Source organism: Capricornis sumatraensis, chromosome 13 (assembly GCF_032405125.1).
Source record: "Capricornis sumatraensis isolate serow.1 chromosome 13, serow.2, whole genome shotgun sequence".
Lineage (NCBI taxonomy): Eukaryota > Metazoa > Chordata > Mammalia > Artiodactyla > Bovidae > Capricornis > Capricornis sumatraensis.
The window spans coordinates 52,850,543-52,869,929 of NC_091081.1; the positions used below are offsets into that span (position 1 = coordinate 52,850,543).

Consider the following 19,387-nt stretch of genomic DNA (forward strand, 5'->3'; position numbering starts at 1 on the left):
TCTGAATTTAAAAGTTTGTTTAAATAAATCTGGGAATTACCTTTTTAACTATAAAGTTAGCATCAAAAATAGGTTAAAATTTTAATTCCTCCTCTAATATGCTTTGACCAAATTAAGAAATCTCTTGATTATTTTCATATTTTATTATACTTTTCCATGAACATATACTGTTATTTTTTTTAATGGAGAACAGTTTGGGGGGATCAACTAAATAAATAATGTTTGTAGATATATCCATACACCTATACTTAGAGGGAATGAAAGTAGATATATATTTCAAATATAAATACCAAAGTTTTTTTGGTACAAATAAGTTTACAGTGGGAACCTGGGATTATTATACGTATCATTTTGTTAACTATGTCAATCAGAGAAAATGTGATTTTGGTGGTATTAGGCGTTAAAGTAAGCAATTTCCATAACCTTTTTGGTTGCTGTTTTAACTTTTCTTCCCTCAGATCTGCCCACAGTAGAGGAGCTGATGAAGCCTATCCGAATAGATTCCTTTGGGGTCAGTGGTTTTGATTTACAATCTGTCAGGTATGAGTTTCTTGGAATGGATCATGCAGGCTGGTTTGTTTGTTTATTGTTTTGTCACTGCAAACTTCTAGAATCATTTGTTCTATCACTTTCCCATTGAGGGCAGGAGGAGAAGGAGACGACAGAGGATGAGATGGTTAGATGGTGTCACCAACTCAATGGACATGAGTTTGGATAAACTCCAGGAGATGGTGATGGACAGGGAGGCCTGTTGTGCTGCATTTCATGGGGTTGCAAAGAGTTGGACGTGACTGAGCGACTGAACGGAACTGAACCATTCCTAGTGAATGATTAACAGGTAGCTGGTATGAGTCTACCTGTGAGTCATTCCTGTTTTCTTTTCCTATTAATCTTTACTCAGTTTATCAAAATTCATCTAGTTCTAAAATAAAAAAATAAACAATTGCTACTAAAAAGTTGCTGCCATTAGATGGGTAGTCTTAAAGCTTTTCACTGAAAAATAAAATCCCTGCAGCTCTAAATATCTCAGGGACAGCTGATTCGAACACTGAGAGTGAACATGAATTTTATTCTGCATGTGAGTCATCTACTCGCTTCTTTATAAACCAGTAAATTCTGCACTGAGTTACGGACTAGCTGTCATCTCCCAGGGTGAGATCTTGGGTCACAAGAGAAATGGGCTTCACAAAAATCTCCAGCTCCAGCATATTGTAATGACAGTTTTCAGGACCTGGCTGTCATTCACCAGCACAGAGAATCATCCCAGTCACCTTGTCATATGACAGCTTGGCATTCATGCAGCACCAGGAGAGTCACATCTGGTATCTCGTGAGATCTTCAGAACAAATAGGTCAGCATCTTTATCCCCACCATTCAAGTGATGCACCCGAAGTAAGCAGACGTAACTGGCAGAGCTCTCACAGGAGCCAGACGACAATGATGACAATAACAGCTAACATTTTAATCAAGTGCTTACTGTGGACTAGGTGCTGTACAAACTCTTTACCTATCAGACTTTAATCTTATAGCAATTCCATGAAGTCTAGTCCATTATCATCCTCATTTCATAGATAAGAAATTCGGGATTAAAGAGGTTAAATTAATTTCTCAAGATCACATGGCCATGACCCCGGAACATACTCAGATTGTCGGGTTTTTATCTCCATAAAATGTTTCTGTGAAAAGCCTGTCATCTGTTCATGTATTCACTTGTTCATTTACGTTTTAACAAACAAGTTTTTGAGCCCCTCTTTGAACTCCATCTTCATCATGTAAATCCACTTGCAGTGATTTCTTGGTCTTTTTCCTACATTTGTGCTAGTTGAGACAAAATTCAGTGTAGCTTATACTAAAACATCTGGTTTTGTTGCTAAGTCATGTCTAACTCTTGTGACTCAGTGGACTGTAGCTTGCCAGACTCCTTTGTCAATCGGATTTTTCAGACAAGAATACTGGAGTGAGTTTCCATTTCCTTCTCCAGGGGATCTTCCTGACCTTGGGTTGAACCCTGGTCTCCTACATTGCAGGAAGATTCTTTACTGACTGGGCTACTAGGGAAGCCCATCTACTTGAATACTAAGTCTAGATTCTTCCACGGATCTGCAGTGCTAGTTAATAGTTTTAAAGGGCAGTTGTGCTCACATAATCATTGCTGTTTGGGGCTATGGTAGTGTTACTGAATGCTCAAACTACCGCACAATTGCACTCATCTCACATGCTAGTAAAGTAATGCTCAAAATTCTCCAAGCCAGGCTTTAGCAATATGGGAACCATGAACTTCCAGATGGTCAAGCTGGTTTTAGAAAAGGCAGAGGAACCAGAGATCAAATTACCAACATCCGCTGGATCATGGAAAAAGCAAGAGAGTTGAAAAACATCTATTTCTGCTTTATTGACTATGCCAAAGCCTTTGCCTGTGTGGATCACAATAAACTGTGGAAAATTCTGAAAGAGATGGGCATACCAGACCACCTGACCTGCCTCTTGAGAAACCTATATGCAGGTCAGGAAGCAACAGTTAGAACTGGACATGGAACAACAGACTGGTTCCAAATAGGAAGAGGAGTACGCCAAGGCTGTATATTGTCACCCTGCTTATTTCACTTCTATGCAGAGTACATCCTGAGAAATGCTGGGCTGGAAGAAGCACAAGCTGGAATCAAAATTGCCGGGAGAAATATCAATAACCTCAGAGATGCACATGACACCACCCTTATGGCAGAAAGTGAAGAGGAACTAAAAAGCCTCTTGATGAAAGTGAAAGAGGAGAGTGAAAAAGCTGGCTTAAAGCTAAACATTCCGAAAACTAAGATCATGGTATCTGGTCCCATCACTTAGTGTCAAATGGATGGGGAAACAGTGGAAACAGTGTCAGACTTTATTTTGGGGAGCTCCAAAATCACTGCAGATAGTGATTGCAGCCATGAAATTAAAAGACACTTACTCCATGGAAGGAAATTATGACCAACCTAGATAGCATATTGAAAAGCAGAGACATTACTTTGCCAACAAAGGTCTGTCTAGTGAAGGCTTTGGTTTTTCCAGTGGTCATGTATGGATGTGAGATCTGGACTATAAAGAAAGCTGAGCATTGAAGAATTGATGCTTTTGAACTGTGCCATTAGTTTTCTGAATGTTGAGCTTTACGCCAACTTTTTCACTCTCCTCTTTCACTTCCTCGCTTTTTGCCCTAAGGGTGGTGGTGTCCGCGTATCTGGTATTGCCGCATATCCGGCAATCTTGATTCCAGCTTGTGCTTCTTCAAGCCCAGCGTTTCTCATGATGTACTCTGCATAGAAGTTACATAAGCAGGGTGACAATATACAGCCTTGATGTACTCCTTTTCCTATTTGGAAATAGTCTGTTTTTCCATGTCCAGTTCTAACTGTTGCTTCCTCACCTGCATACAGATTTCTCAAGAGGCAGGTCAGGTAGGTGGTCTGGTATGCCCATCTCTTTCAGAATTTTCCAGTTTATTTTGGATCCAAACAGTCAAAGGCTTTGACATAGTCAATAAAGCAGAAACAGATGTTTTCCTGAAACTCTCTTGCCTTTTCCATGATCCAGCAGATGTTGGCAATTTGATCTCTGGTTCCTCTGCCTTTTCGAAATCCAGCTTGAACATCTGGAAGTTCATGGTTCATGTATTGCTGAAGTCTGGCTTGGAGAATTTTAAGCATTACATTACTAATGTGTGAGATGAGTACAATTGTGCGGTAGTTTGAGCATTCTGTGGCATTGCCTTTCTTTGAGATTGGAATGAAAACAGACCTTTTCCAGTCCTTTGGCCACTGCTGAGTTTACCAAATTTGCTGGCATATTGAACACTTTCACAGCATCATCTTCTAGAATTTGAAATAGCTCCACTGGAATTCCATCACCTCCACTAGCTTTGTTTGTAGTGATGCTTCCAAAGGCCCACTTGATTTCACATTCCAGGATATCTGGCTCTAGTTAGCACCATTTTAGTAATGTGAATTCTAGTATGGAGTTTTGCATTTGTGTTTAAGAGCTGAAAAAAGTGTACTTACATTCAAGGCATAAGTATAAATCCTAGTATACTTATCAAAAAAACTTTTTATAGTAAACTAGGATAAGTAATTCTAGGCGCTATAACAACAGAAAAAAAACCCTTGAAATTTTAGTAGTTTAACATAATCAAAAATGAATTTCTTGTTCACAACATAATTCCGTGTGTCTCAGTGGAGTTGGGTGGGACTGTCGTCCACAGTCATTTAGGGACCCAGGCTGTTTCAGTCATCAGCACACAGCTTTAAGTTTCTCTTGGCTTCATGTAAAGAGTCTATAAGGAGAGAAAAAAGATGGCACTTCCTTTTAACTGCCTCAGCAGAAATGTTACATCACTTTAGTCCATATTCTATTGGTAAGAACTAGCACCTCTAGCTAACAAGGTCCAAAAGGAGTGGAAAATGTGGTTTACTTGTGTACCCAGAAAGAAAGTAAATGCATTTGGTAGGCATCTAGCGAATCTCCACTTCTGTGAAATATCCATTCCACTTTTCATAGGAAGACCTACTTCACACAAAGACCTACTCAGCTCCTCCCCAGCAAATAGCCCAAAGTCTCATCTAGGACTGTATCCATCTGAAAGGCCAGTATTTCTTGGTGAAGCACACTTCTCTCCGTCAGGTTTGAATGTAGCTCCTCATTGTCTGCTAATCAATGAATTAAAAAGAGAAGTTACTACTTCCTTACCCACACCCTTCCCATTCAGAACGGACAAGTATGAGAAGAAAATATAGCCATCAGTAATGCAACTTTGAAATCCACTGAAAGACCTTGTAAAGAATTTTCCTTAATTAGGCCATGATTCTCCTCTTAAGGCGGAACTACCAAGTAACTCTACTGTTTCATATAGCTCTTGCTTCCACTCCTTGAAGAATTTGTCTTGTATTTCATCACCATTGGCTTCAGCTGAAGTGGTTTTCAGTGGGAGGATATGCCCTTCTTGGAGGAGGCACTCGTTTCTCCATCTACTTTCTGCCTGCAGGTGGTTTTAAGGCTCCCAAACAAGTCTCTAGCCTTTTTTCTTTTTTTGAGTAGAGTTGTGGTTTCTTTGTCATTACAGTTCCTTCAGAAAGTTTATTAGGCTTCTGATGTACTTGGTTCCAGTTAGTCCGCTGTGCCAGTAACTACACTTAACATTCTTTGCTAGACAAAGGTTTTAGATCTGTTTGATGTCTGCTTCCTTATTCCCTCTGTTTTTTTCTCTCTCAGTTGCAGCTGTCTGAATATATTATTAGGAACAATAACCTTAAGTTTGAAGATGACACTTAGAATATATATTTGCCAAGGGACTGAGTCACTCTTTTCAACCAAGAAGCTCTCATTGGTATCTTGCTTGTTCACAGAATCTTGTAATGCTGAATCTTACTGTTTGAGTTTAGACACGGAGAGTGAACCTAAGACACCTTAAATGTCCAGACTTTGTTCCCTCTGATTTCTTCTTAACAAACCAATCCATTCTATCTTGAAATTATTTTTTTCTCATAATATCTTGTCAAAAGTAGTCAGTGGTAGCTGGCACTTAAAAACTGCCTGTTCTCTCCTACCATTTTCTTAGTACCCTCGACTGGGTATCCGTGTGGTCTGCCTTATAAACTGTTGTAGGTGACAGTTTAGCAAACGTTCTGTTACCATAAAACACGGGTTGTTACCTCTCCAGCCTCTGTATCAGTTTCCTTGCCACCTAAAACCCAACGACTAAGCTTCCTGTTTTAGATTCTTGTCATCATAGCACTCACATTCTAAAGACGAGAACTAGCGTCTGGCCCCATCTAGACTGAAGGCAGTGATGAAATGTAGTTCATTCGGTTCACAGCAAGAAAAGGGAACAATTATGATGATAATCAGGTTACTTCTTTATTTCTTCAGTGTGTGTACTTAGTTGCTCAGTCATGTCTGGCTCTTTATGACCCCATGGACTATAGCCCACCAGGCTCCTCTGTTCATGGAGATTCTCCCATGAACATTCTCCAGGCAAGAATGCTGGAGTGGGTTGCCATGCGCTCCTTCAGGGGATCTTACCAACCAAGGGGATCAAACCCAGGTCTCTGGCATTGCAGGCGGATTCTTTACCAGCTGAGCCACTAGGGAAGCCCAAGAATACTGGAATGGGAAGCCTATCCCTTCTCCAGGGGATCTTCCTCAGCTGAAAATTGAACCACGGTCTTCTGCATTGCAGGAGGGTTCTTTACCAGCTGAGCTACCAGGGAAGCTAGAAATGTATAAAATATTTTTCCTGCCTAAAATGCATGTTAACGTTATGAGCTATATTACAAAAAGGCCATTTAGAAATTCATTTTTAAATTTTTCTTGAACAAAAGCAATCTCAGTGTTGTTTGGTTTGTCTTTCCTTTGAAGTAGGTCTCAGAGTCAACCATGAAGTCCCTTATGCTGCATTGAAATTATTATTTTAAACAATTATGTGATGCTGTGTAAGTTTACTGTCTTAACCAGAATTGTAAATAATATGTTTAATAACCTAATTTAAACATTTACAAATATTAAAGATATTTAATATTATATGTTAATGTAAATATGTTTTAATATAATGTATATACACGTATTAATAAAACTGATATTTGAGGACTTATATAGGGTTCATTCTCTGTGTCCTGTTTTGTTTTATAGCTCTAAGAAACTGGCTGAGAATAAAGAAACTGAATTTGTTAGCCCTTTACCCCTTAAGATTAACCCAAATGTTGTATCTCAAGAACCACAAACTGTGAGCCAATTTTTGGACAAAAATGAAGAGAATGTAGTTTTAGAAAAGGCAACAAATGAAGTTACAGAAAATACCTATCCAAGAGTAAATCCTGTGCAGGAACAAATGGATAAAATGTACCTTGATATTTTGAAGAAAAAAATATCTATTGGTCCTTCATTATTACTTCAGGATGACAAAACAAATAAGGTAAGTTTTTATAATTTGAATTGATTTGACATTCTGATAAATGAACTTACATAAATACTGTTGAGAAGTATGTATTTCCTAAGCTAGTGGGATCGATTACATAGTGACCTCCACGTAAATCCTGGACATCTTTGAGAAGTATCTATAATAGCACTCTGCAGTCCCCAAATTTAAAACTACCACTGTAGCATTAGCTCTCTTTTAGAAGCCGTTCTTCATATTTTCCTTTTTTCAGTAAGCACAGTCTAGAGTGTGAGTAGCAGAAGAAAATTACGTGTACTCATCATTCTAGTGCTTTACAGTCATCTAGTAGTCTCTGTTCTACAAAAGTAGGTAAGCTGACATTTCGTATACACGCTGTTCACGGCTCTTGAGAAACTTACATTCCACTGTTCCTTTTTTCTCTGTTCTTGATTTATTCTGATTATATATAATCAGACCACGACCACAACATTCCATTTTTATTTTACAGTTTTGAGTTATGTGTTTACCATGAACTATATCACCTTATAGAATAAGGCAGGGTACTAATAAACTTTTACATTGAGAGATCTGGAGAAAAAAGATTTTTGTCATTTCAAAATTTGTTCTTCTCTGCTTTCCTCCATGTTCATTCGTTGCTTTTGGCAGGCTTATTTTGTTTTATTATTTTGCTTTGTCTGACTCTTGATTTTGAAAATGTTGGTTCCAAATATTAAAATTCTGATGAATTTAATTTAGAGAACTTTAATATAATGGTTTGCCTTCTGTGAATTATGTTCTTTAGTTATCACTATGATTTTGCTACCTGTTAATCTTACTTGCAACTGTAGTTGAAGTTTATTTAAGTACTAAAGAATTTGTACTTGTATGCAGACTTTAAGATCTCAACTCGATTCTGGAGAAGAAGGGACTGTAACTAGTAAACAGCTACCATACAAGAAGGCCAAAAGTGCACCTCCTTTATTTAAAAGAAAACCCCAGAGTGGATTATATGCATCAGTTAGGAGTTCAGGGTATGGCAAACCCAGTTCACCATTCAAGACATTTTCTAATCTTGAAAAGAAAACTTCAAAGGACATCATGAAGAACAAAAATTTGAGATCAATTCTTGCCTCAAATCAAAGCAGGAAAAAAGGTAATCATTCTATGCTTATAGTATATTATTTTCCTTGTTCTCTGCTTTCCTTGTTTCCCTTCTCCTTCAATGAACTTTCCTTATTAATAGAAAAAAATGAATTTGAAGGTATTACATTGCATTTCTGAAAGATTCAATTCTATTGAGTTCAGGAGGTTTTTCATCGTTAGTTCTAGGTCTTCCTGAAAGAAACCCAGAAAGTATAGGAAGTGAGTATAAGATAGGAGAATCCAACTCCTTCTCATCTGGTTGGCTTTGTAATATTCAAAATGTTTGCCAGAGCAGAGCTGTTAATTCAGAATCAAGTGGCAATGTCCAGATGAAGGTTGATCCAGAAATACCTGGGTATTTGTTCAGTATAGACTTGGAGAGTCAACATGTTTTCTGGATCACAGAATGCCTACTTCTGTACGTCACAGTTCAGTTCAGTTCAGTTCAGTCGCTCAGTCGTGTCCAGCTCATTGCGACCCCATGGACTGCAGCACACCAGGCTTTCCTGTCCATTACCCACTCCCAGAGGTTGTTCAGACTCATGTCCATTGAGTCAGTGATGCCATCCAACCATCTCATCCTCTGTTACCCCCTGCTCCTCCCGCATCTCATCACAGTGCCTCCTAATCTAGTTATTTCCTAATCCAGTCATTTTTTAATATGTTGGCAGTAGGCAAGGGTAATTTTCCACTTAGAAGCCCATGATGCTAGTAAAAGAAATAGAGATGTTTGACTTAGACCCACATTTCTGTTGCCTTTGGACTTCATTGGGGGAGGGAGAGCAATAGAGCCAGAAACATTTTGTCCTTTTCTGTGTGATTAAATCGAATAGGTGACCAGTTCCATCATTGTGACCTGGTAACAATAGTTGTCAGAGGAGAAATAACCTCATTGGAAAATTTGCTTCTGCCTAGTGTTTTCCCTTGCCTTTCCCTGCAACTGTCAATTTCAGGACCACTTTGACTGTATTTAAAATTCTTTCAGCGTCAAAGATTCTTTTCTTCTGTCTATGCTTGTGCATACTCACTGCAGAAACTCAGGCATGTAAGCTGGAAAGGCTGGGGCTGACCCGTGTCAGCAGGGGAACAGCAGTCAGGGCGGGTCTTCTGGAGACACAGAATTGTAATTGCTGGCTTAACAAAGCATCCTTTCCTGCTGTTCTCAACCTGTGGACCTCTAGTCCCTTCCTCTAAGACATCTGGGGTCTCGTTTTCTCTTACTTTTATGTGAAATGACTAGAAGGAAGAAGAAAGGCAAGCATGTGAACGAGCAAACAAAACATTTTATAAGAATAGATCACACTTCATAAGTTCTTTTAAAATAAATATTAGATTTAGTTTTACTTAAATCGGTAAGAAGAAAAAGAAACTTCCTCCAAAGAAATATTATATCCCAGAAGATCATTTTAATAAAATAGACTATGAAAACCCCTGAAAGGTTGCCAAAACTGTGTTGTTGTTTTTACCTACATTTTTCAATTCTATACATTATCAGTTTCCCTTCTATGAAATATGAGGTAATAAAACCCCCACTCACATCCCTGCTGCTCATTTTTGTTGGTTTTATTTTTACTTGTTCAAGATATATCTATTATATTCTCTCTAGCAACTAATTCCCCACAGCTTTTGAGTGTTAGTCTTGGTTCTGGCTGTTAAAGGACCAGAATGCTTCTCACCAGTCCCTTAGCCATCACTTTCTAGAATTATTTTGATTGGTTTCTTATTTGACTAAATTTTCTTAATCCATTGTTTTTTCAAGAAGGGCTCATAAGTTCCAAACACTGCACTTTTCACATTTGAATTTTATATCCAAGTAAATTTTCTTTCATGTATAAAGAAAAAAGATATTGTCCATGAACTGTTACTGAAAATAATTACTTAGGGAGACCAAAATTAAGAACTCAGGAAAGAACAATTCTGGCATCAAAGCGGTGGCTGACTGCAGCTTGAGCAAGAACCACTTGTCACTCTTGACTGCCATGTCCTTGGAAGAATCACAACGCTAGCAGATCACACACCATCCACTGGCCATGTTAATGGACCTCCAGTGACTTGGAAGGTTTAATGCCTGCTTTTACAATGACTCAAACTGTTTCTTTATGAACAGTGTAAGAAATTTTCTTCAGAAAACCTTCCACAACACACAGTCCAATTAAATATGATTACTACTATATGAGAAAAACTGGCATGCCTGGAAGAGAGTAGAAGGAAATCTCAGGGTGAGGTCCTATTGGGGACTTGTTGTTTCTTTTGACTTTTTTATGTTTTCCAAATCTTCAATAACCATGTGTTTTAACTTCAATGAAAAAGTCAACCTTGCATTTAAAAAGTTAGCATCTTGAAGAAATTATTTAAGTTTCAGATGTTTCATTTACATCTAAGGCAATCAAGTACATGTTTATGCAGTATTCAGTTCAGAATCTGTAATATTAGAATATGGGCCTGAGGATCTCTTCTTGGTATTTCTGTTAATTTTTTTTATTATGAACTGAATAACTTATTAGTCTTATAATTATTTCTTCTTTTTGTAAGATTTACAAGGTACCTTAAAAACTGAAAATTTGACCTGAATGTGTGTGTGTGTGTATAAACCACATGTTTTCTAATTTAATAAATGGTGTATTATAGCAGTTTTATCATTTTATTTTTAATCAGATTTTAAACTACTTGTTATGAGGTTAGCGTGAAATTTATATTATTCCAGTGATACTATATATTGATACACATTATTTATAAAAATTGTGCTTTGAAAGCATACTTTGAACTGAAATATTTCATTATCCAGCTGCTCTTTGATTCATTGTTTAAATACTTCTATTTGCTATTGCTATTTGCTATTGCTATTTAAAATGATAACTTATTGAAAAATAATAAAACCTGAAATTACCTTAATCCACATTCTCCTCACATTTATTGAGGACTGTCATTTAATATGAATCTTGGGTCAGTGAGCGTTCTGTGTCAAATTGAATAGAATGTTGATTATGGGCTGAAATTCAAGTGCAATGAAACAGATGCCTTGCAGTGTTTGTTAGGCATTAGCCTCCTTTGAGATGCTCATTTGTCTTGGTGTCCTCATTGTATTAGTACTTATTGTTAAATAATTGCCTGAATACACACTCAACATGGTTTGTATTTGTGGTGCTTTTATCCATTGTTCACAATATTTAGAAATCTTACCTGCAACAAAGCTGATCAAGCCTGCATCTTTGGGTAAACCAGCTCCCCAAACTGAAAGTTGGCTGGCTACTCCTAAGTCGTCGGAGGGCCCCACAGAAGCTGACTCCTGTGTTCAGTTTCAGAATGTAGGTATTAAATTTAAAAATAATACTCATACTGTTTTATGTTCTATATATATTGAAGCAATTGTAAAAAATGAAATATTTGAAATTTGTGTTGACGGATACTCATCACTTTTATTGAACATGTATTGATCTTCTTGATTAGTAGAATATTGTTAAATGTGTCATTTTTATTCTTTGTGGGTTTTTTTCCCCTAACCACCTATGCTGAATCTACTATGTAACTCTATATAATGAAGTAATGCTTTTCATTAAAAGGATTCTTCAGGATACCATGGTGGTAACAAGGAGACAGAATTGCTTATGTTTAAAAGAGTTCAGGAAGCAGAGGAAAAATGGAAGGGTGCCCAAGCCCTAATTGAACAAATTAAAGTCACTTTCTCAGAAAAGGAGAAAGAGCTGGAAAATAAGATGGAGGAACTAAAGAGACAACAGGAAAAGGAACTCTTCAGGCTGAATCAAGACAATTATATTCTTCAAGCCAAGGTACTAGACACATTGTCCTATTTCTCCTTTTATTTATTAAAAAGAACTTGAACTCCTTGCTAAATGCATTGTTATTTTCTTGTCCCTGGGGCCTCTTGACTTGATATATTTGCTGCATAAACGTGAACATGGTTCCTGACAATGCCTCCTTACAAAAGAGCCTACATGAAATCCTTGGAGGGGAAATCAAAAGTTAAATTGGTTCGTTTTGATAGTTTTCTTGTTAGCAGTCCTTTTTGAAAACTTATCACTTGGTTCACTGTGACCTTCAGGGAAGACAACAGTTTCAGAAAGAAAGCTATAGAAGTTCTAGATTCAGGAAAGTAACACTGTGTAGCATTTCTGAGTTACTTCCACCATCAGAACCATCAGTACAAAGCATCACTGTAGTAAATTAATTGTAGTTGGTGCTATGATAATTCTAGTGTGCTTATAAGACAGTCTTATGTCTATACACCTGGTGTTTTCTGATGTTCTTCCTCACTTCTCACTGTATCATTTTCTTCCCCAAATGAAACAATACCTGCGTTTTCTCTAAGTTGAGTAGCTTTGAAGAATCAAAGAAAAAACACAGGTGGCTGCATTTGGGAGAAACAACTGATCCTGTCACTGAAGAAAAATTGAAGCAAATCCAAAAAGAAATACAAGAACAAGAGATGCTTCTTCAAGGATATCAGCAGGTATGGCTCTTCAACACAAAGTTAAGTTTGTCTTGAGATTCTTTGATTTTAAAAATAAGGCCTTTAAAAATATTTCTGTGTCCATTTGACAGGTAATGGCAATGTAAGGAAGTAATAATTTGACTAGTCTGGGCATTTCTTATGGGGAGAATTAAAGTGGTTAAGAGCTTGGGTTTTGGATTCAAAAAAATCTTGATTTTAGATTTTGCTTCACTACCTGCTCTATCAGTTCAGTTCATTCGCTCAGTCGTGTCCGACTCTTTGCGACCCCATGAATCGCAGCATGCCAGGCCTCCCTGTCCATCACCAACTCCTGGAGTTCACTCAGACTCACATCCATCGAGTCCGTGATGCCATCCAGCCATCTCATCTCTGTTGTCCCCTTTTTCTCCTGCCCCCAATCCCTCCCAGTATCAGAGTCTTTTCCAATGAGTCAACTCTTCACATGAGGTGGCCAAAGTACTGGAGTTTCAGCTTTAGCATCATTCCTTCCAAAGAAATCCCAGGGCCAATTTCCTTCAGAATGGACTGGTTGGATCTCCTTGCTGTCCAAGGGACTCTCAAGAGTCTTTTCCAACACCACAGTTGAAAAGCATCAATTCTTCAGCGTTCAGCCTTCTTCACAGTCCAACTCTCACATCCATACATGACCGCAGGAAAAACCATAGCCTTGACTAGACGGACCTTAGTCGGCAAAGTAATGTCTCTGCTTTTGAATATACTATCTAGGTTGGTCATAACTTTTCTTCCAAGGAGTAAGTGTCTTTTAATTTCATGGCTGCAATCACCATCTACAGTGATTTTGGAGCCCCCCAAAATGAAGTCTGACACTGTTTCCACTGTTTCCCCATCTATTTCCCATGAAGTGATGGGACCGGATGCCATGATCTTTGTTTTCTGAATGTTGAGCTTTAAGCCGACTTTCTCACTCTTCACTTTCACTTTCATCAAGAGGCTTTTTAGTTTCTCTTCACTTTCTGCCATAAGGGTGGTGTCATCTGCATATCTGAGGTTATTGATATTTCTCTCGCCAATCTTGATTCCAGCTTGTGTTTCTTCCAGTCCAGCATTTCTCATGATGTACTCTGCATATAAGTTAAATAAGCAGGGTGACAATATACAGCCTTGACGTACTCCTTTTCCTATTTGGAATCAGTCTGTTGTTCCATGTCCAGTTCTAACTGCTGCTTCCTGACCTGCATACAGATTTCTCAAGAGGCAGGTTAGGTGGTCTGGTATTCCCATCTCTTTCAGAATTTTCCACAGTTTATTGTGATTCACACAGTCAAAGGCTTTGGCATAGTCAATAAAGCAGAAATAGATGTTTTTCTGGAACTCTCTTGCTTTTTCAATGATCCAGCAGATGTTGGCAATTTGATCTCTGGTTCCTCTGCCTTTTCTAAAACCAGCTTGAACATCAGGGAGTTCACGGTTCACGTATTGCTGAAGCCTGGCTTGGAGAATTTTGAGCACTACTTTACTAGCATGTGAGATGAGTGCAATTGTGTGGTAGTTTGAGCATTCTTTTGCATTGCCTTTCTTTGGGATTGGAATGAAAACTGACCTTTTCCAGTCCTGTGGCCACTGCTGAGTTTTCCAAATTTGCTGGCCTATTGAGTGCAGCACTTTCACAGCATTATCTTTCAGAATTTGAAACAGCTCAACTGGAATTCCATCACCTCCACTAGCTTTGTTTGTAGCAATGCTTTCCAAGGCCCACTTGACTTCACATTCCAGGATGTCTGGCTCTAGATTAGTGATCACACCATCATGGTTTTCTGGGTCGTTAAGATCTTTTTTGTACTGTTCTTCTGTGTATTCTTGCCACCTCTTTTTAATATCTTCTGCTTCTGTTAGGTCCATACCATTTCTGTCCTTTATCGAGCCCATCTTTGCATGAAATGTTCCTTTGGTATCTCTAATTTTCATGAAGAGATCTCTAGTCTTTCCCATTCTGTTCTTTTCCTCTATTTCTTTGCATTGATCGCTGAAGAACGCTTTCTTATCTCTTCTTGCTATTCTCTGGAACTCTGCATTCAGATGCTTATATCTTTCCTTTTCTCCTTTGCTTTTCACCTCTCTTCTTTTCACAGCTATTTGTAAGGCCTCCCCAGACAGCCATTTTGCTTTTTTGCATTTCTTTTCCATGGGGATGGTCTTGATCCCTGTCTCCTGTACTGTGTCACGAACCTCATTCCATAGTTCATCAGGCACTCTATCTATCAGATCTAGGCACTTAAATCTATTTCTCACTTCCACTGTATAATCATAAGGGATTTGATTTAGGTCATACCTGAATGGTCTAGCAGTTTTCCCTAGTTTCTTCAATTTGAGTCTGAATTTGGTAATAAGGAGTTCATGATCTGAGCCACAGTCAGCTCCTGGTCTTATTTTTGTTGACTGTATAGAGCTTCTCCATCTTTGGCTGCAAAGAATATAATCAGTCTGATTTTGGTGTTGACCATCTGGTGATGTCCATATGTAGAGTCTTCTTGTGTTGTTGGAAAAGCGTGTTTGCTATGACTAGTGCATTTTCTTGGCAAAACAAATCACATTACCTCTGTCAGGCAGTTTCCTCATCTGTGAAATGAGGATAATAATACCTGTCTCACAATGGTTGTGAAATTAAAATAAGACTGCAGATCAACCTCTTCCTGCCTTCCACACAGTAACCAGTTAGTGCATGTTGGCCTGTTACTCATTCTAATAGTCAGATTTCCTTAGAAACTCTTTTTTTCCTTTGAAAATGAAACTGTTAGTCACTGAGTCATGTCCAACTCTTTCCAGCCCCAGGGATTGTAGCCTGTCAGGCTCCTTTGTCCTTGGGATTCTCCAGGCAAGAATACAGGAGCGGGTTGCCACTCCCTTCTCCAGGGGATCTTTCTTTTTTCCATAGATAATATTGGCTAGTTTTGATGCTATATTGAGAACTGTAAATCTGAAATCAATTGCCAATGCCTTGAGAGCAAAAATAAAAAATGAATTAAATGAGAGAAAATGTGTGTGTTCTGCAGAAGCCATACATTTGTTCTCTGTGGTAATGGAGTCTTGGTGGTGTTGACAGTCAGCTGGGGCAGGTTTGGCGATGTTGCCGCATGAGACTTGTCTTAGTTTCCTCCCTACCACTTTTTTTTTTTTTTTAACTTCTCTATCCTTTTCCTCTGTCTCATTCCTTTTTTCTCTTTTGACAACTGTAACCTAAGCATCCAGCCTCACAATAACAAGCATTTTCATTCTGGGGACATCCAAAGAAAGCATTACCACATCAGAAATTTTAGCTTTTCTTTTTACTATTTATTTATATTTTCACTGGTCTCAGTTGGGGCACTCAGCACCTTTGACCTTCTCTGCAGCACGTGTGATCTTTAGTTGTGGCGTGTGAACTCTTCATTGCGGCCCGTGGAATCTAGTTCCCTGACCAGGGACTGAACCCAGGGCCCCTGTGTTGGGAACACAGGCAGAATCTTAACCACTGAACCACCTGAGAAGTCCCCAGATACTCCAGCTATAAATGAAATAGTATGGATTTTGCAGGATGCCCCACCCTGGAGTTAGTTAGAACCTTCCAAACCCTCCCTGCCATTCTGAGCTTGCTATATACACAGCATAGGTTTTAAAGGAGGATTTCACAGGCCTATGATTTTGCCAACCATCCACTCCCATAAAGATAACATGAAATTGATGTGTCTATGTATGTATGTGTTTTTCTGAGTTTCATTAATTCTGCTGAAAATCAGCTACAAACTGTGTGTCAGGCACTGGGCCAGACATGGTGAGACAGTTCATGGTTTTCATGAGATCCTCAGTGGTCCTTGGTTTTCATGAGATCCTCAGTGGTCCTTGGTTTTCATTAGTTTCTTGATTCTAAAGAGGTTAATAAGCCAGAGCATCTGAGCACAGATAGGTACTTTCCCCACTATCCTCACTGTTTGAGTCCCTCTTTCACTCAAGCCAGATGCTGTACTGGGTTCTAGTCTATACACTCACTGCCCTGATCTTCTGGAAGCACCCAGTCTCTAACTCCCTGCTCACATAAAGTTCCAGAAACAAACATGGATACCCACTGTGGCTACGTCCAGTTACCTTACTGCAGAAAGGTGGGCCAAAAGCAGGAAAAAGAGTATGCAAACAGCCCCAAACAGCACACAAGTCAGGATATGGTTCTTCCTGCAGTCACTGGCCTATCTACTCCTGTGAAATGCAGTACATTACTCTGATGGGCTCTTGACTTTGGGAATTTTTTTTCAACTAATCATTTTGAACATTTTAGAAAGAACTGTCTCGGTTTACAGATTTTCTTCTGCGACAAAAAGTTAAAAAAGATTTTGCTTACTCAAAAACTGAAGAAAAGCCTTTAAAATTGCTTAAAGGATACAGCTTTTACAAGCAAATACACTTACTATAGTACTACTGGTTTTTAACTAAAATGTAATTTTTTGTTTATAAAAAGGAAAATGAAAAATTGTATAATCAAGTAAAAGATCTCCAAGAACAAAACAAGAAAAATGAGGAGCAAATGTTCAAGGAAAACCAGAGTTTATTCAGTGAATTAGCTGCCTTAAAGTAAGTCCTTTTTAAATTCTTAAGATCAAATATACTTTGACTATTTCTAAGCATTTTATTATTATATTAATAATACATTTAGTTATACTTAGAAATTTTAGAAGTTGTACACTGATTTAATCACAGTTTTGTAACTTTTAGATTTTTCATATTCAGTGGATTCTCTTTGGTGTTCAATAATCAGTACATACTTTAGTATTTTTAATAGATTGGTATTGGAGTTTCACATCGATTTCAGGAAACTGAATTATTCCTTTTAAACCTGAGATACTTAGATAATATAATAATAATAAATTACAGTATTATTTACTGTGTTAGGTCAGATTGCATACAAGTAGAGCTTGAGATGGGGATCTTTGTGGAGGTGCTTTCCTGGAAGATAACTCTTAGGAGAAGGGGCAAGAGAAGCGAGATGAGGTGAGGATGGGGGTGGATGGTGAGCAGGAAAATCAGTGAGACTGGGTTTTGGCTGGAGGCTGGCTTCATTCCACTCTCACCAGGACATGCAGGAGAACAGATTTCATTACATAGTTGGTTCCTACTTGAGTCAAGTGGAGAACAGCCCTTTGAACCCCTCAAGGCAGTCTGTCACTGGATGAAGTGGGCCCCAGGAAGCAGCTCGTGGGTATACTCTGGGGCAGGGGGCAGGAGCTGCTGTTTGGCAAGGAAATTTCTGCAGAGAAAGAGAACCTGGGAGTTATTACAACAAACATACCATGGCAGGCTGACAGAGCGCTGTGTCACTTAGGAACCAGTCATACTGCAGACTGTAAGGTCTTTGGGATGTCGCTGTGTCCATCTTTAATACACTAAGTGAAGGAGCTAAACCACCAAACATGGGCAGGCTAGGGTTCTGTCTTCTTTTAGGAAGTGACTGCCAGCTGTGCATCATTTCACCTAAACACCTGAAATCTCAGATAGAACTACTGTCCGAAGAAACGTCTTGGACTGTGAATGTCATGTACATTATGTTTATTTACATACTACTTCCATTTTTTGGTAAGATAATCTAGGGCATAAGAGACAAGGCTGCTGTTAGCTCACACTGATCTTTCATGCACAGTAGAAAAAGGCACACCTTGTAGCAGACAAAGCTAGAAAGTACACAGGTTGGCAAGTTGAGGGCACTTTTGTATAAACTGGAGGGTCACCCCTTTCTCCTGGTAAGTGTGACCCCCATGCCAAAGCTAATAATCTGCATAGTTCTGATGCCTCAGGGCTTCTACATCTGCTTTCTTCCCAGATGCTTCAATAAAATATTTATATGCTTCAATAAAACAATTATATTTATTTAAAATATGTAAAATTTTATATCTTATATTGCTTGGCTTCTAAAAGGGAAGATCTATTCTTGGCTCCAAACCTTAGGCTCTAAATGAATTTCCACAATGGAATAAATGGTTTCTTTAGACTTAGATGATCATATACAGATTCCTAAACTCCTTGTATAATGTTCTCTGGAAAAAGAAAAACTGACTTGAAGGAACCAATAGTAGATTGTATTTGGTTTTGTTTGTTAGTTTCCATGGGTATGATTGGCAATTTGTGTTTCTCAGAAAGGCATCTAGAGTGATATGACAAGGAGTACAGAACCCCACAGGGGAAATGCAATGCAGTAAGTCTTTCCCAGACATTGATTTTCTTTTTTCTGAAAATTGGCAAGAAATATTTTTCTATTACAAATACACCAATACTCTTAGAGTTTCAATTCTTTTAGATTATACATAAACATTTCCCTTAAAGTATACTCCGCTTCTAACATTTCAGTATTGTATTCTTTAGTGCAAATGAACTGTTTTATCTTCAGAGACTCAGTTTTGATGTGCAAGGAGTTTTTAATTTTTAAGAATCGAATATTTTGTACTGAAAGGAGGACATTGTAAACATGTATGTATTTATTTTCAAAATAAATCAGAGAACAGGTGCACAGAAGTCGTTTCCTGTCTCAAGCAGTTGAAGATTCAGAGCCCACCAAAAATCAAAATTTTACAGATCTGTTAGCAGAACTACGGGCGGCACAGGTAAGGTACATAAGGATTTTAACCATTAGCAACAGGAAAGTGTGTTATAAAAATCCTTACGTGTGAAAAAAAGAAACATTTGTTTTTGTAACTTATGAATAAATCTGCTTATAAATTTCATACCAATTAAAAACTAGGAAATACCTAAGATTAGCGTTGAAATACCTGTAACCTCAATATAGAGGAAACAGTGTGATACTGGTTGCAGAAGGCATCTTTTATTATCCAGCCTCTCATCAGGCATTTATCATGTGGAGTCGTGTTAGAGGCAGAGCCTTATTTAGGGAAGAT

The 19,387-nt window shown here is 38.2% G+C and overlaps 1 protein-coding gene across 1 annotated transcript in view; it reads left to right on the forward strand.

Moving 5' to 3' along the window:
- CEP162 (centrosomal protein 162) overlaps positions 1-19,387 on the forward strand; it is a 93,030-nt gene that overhangs the window by 44,289 nt on the left and 29,354 nt on the right. Inside the window, exons 10-17 of the mRNA XM_068985367.1 lie at positions 459-540; positions 6,655-6,937; positions 7,793-8,054; positions 11,216-11,349; positions 11,605-11,832; positions 12,372-12,512; positions 16,963-17,075; positions 18,991-19,096. Of these exons, the coding sequence (XP_068841468.1) occupies positions 459-540; positions 6,655-6,937; positions 7,793-8,054; positions 11,216-11,349; positions 11,605-11,832; positions 12,372-12,512; positions 16,963-17,075; positions 18,991-19,096 (1,349 nt within the window). The remainder of the gene's footprint in view (positions 1-458; positions 541-6,654; positions 6,938-7,792; positions 8,055-11,215; positions 11,350-11,604; positions 11,833-12,371; positions 12,513-16,962; positions 17,076-18,990; positions 19,097-19,387) is intronic.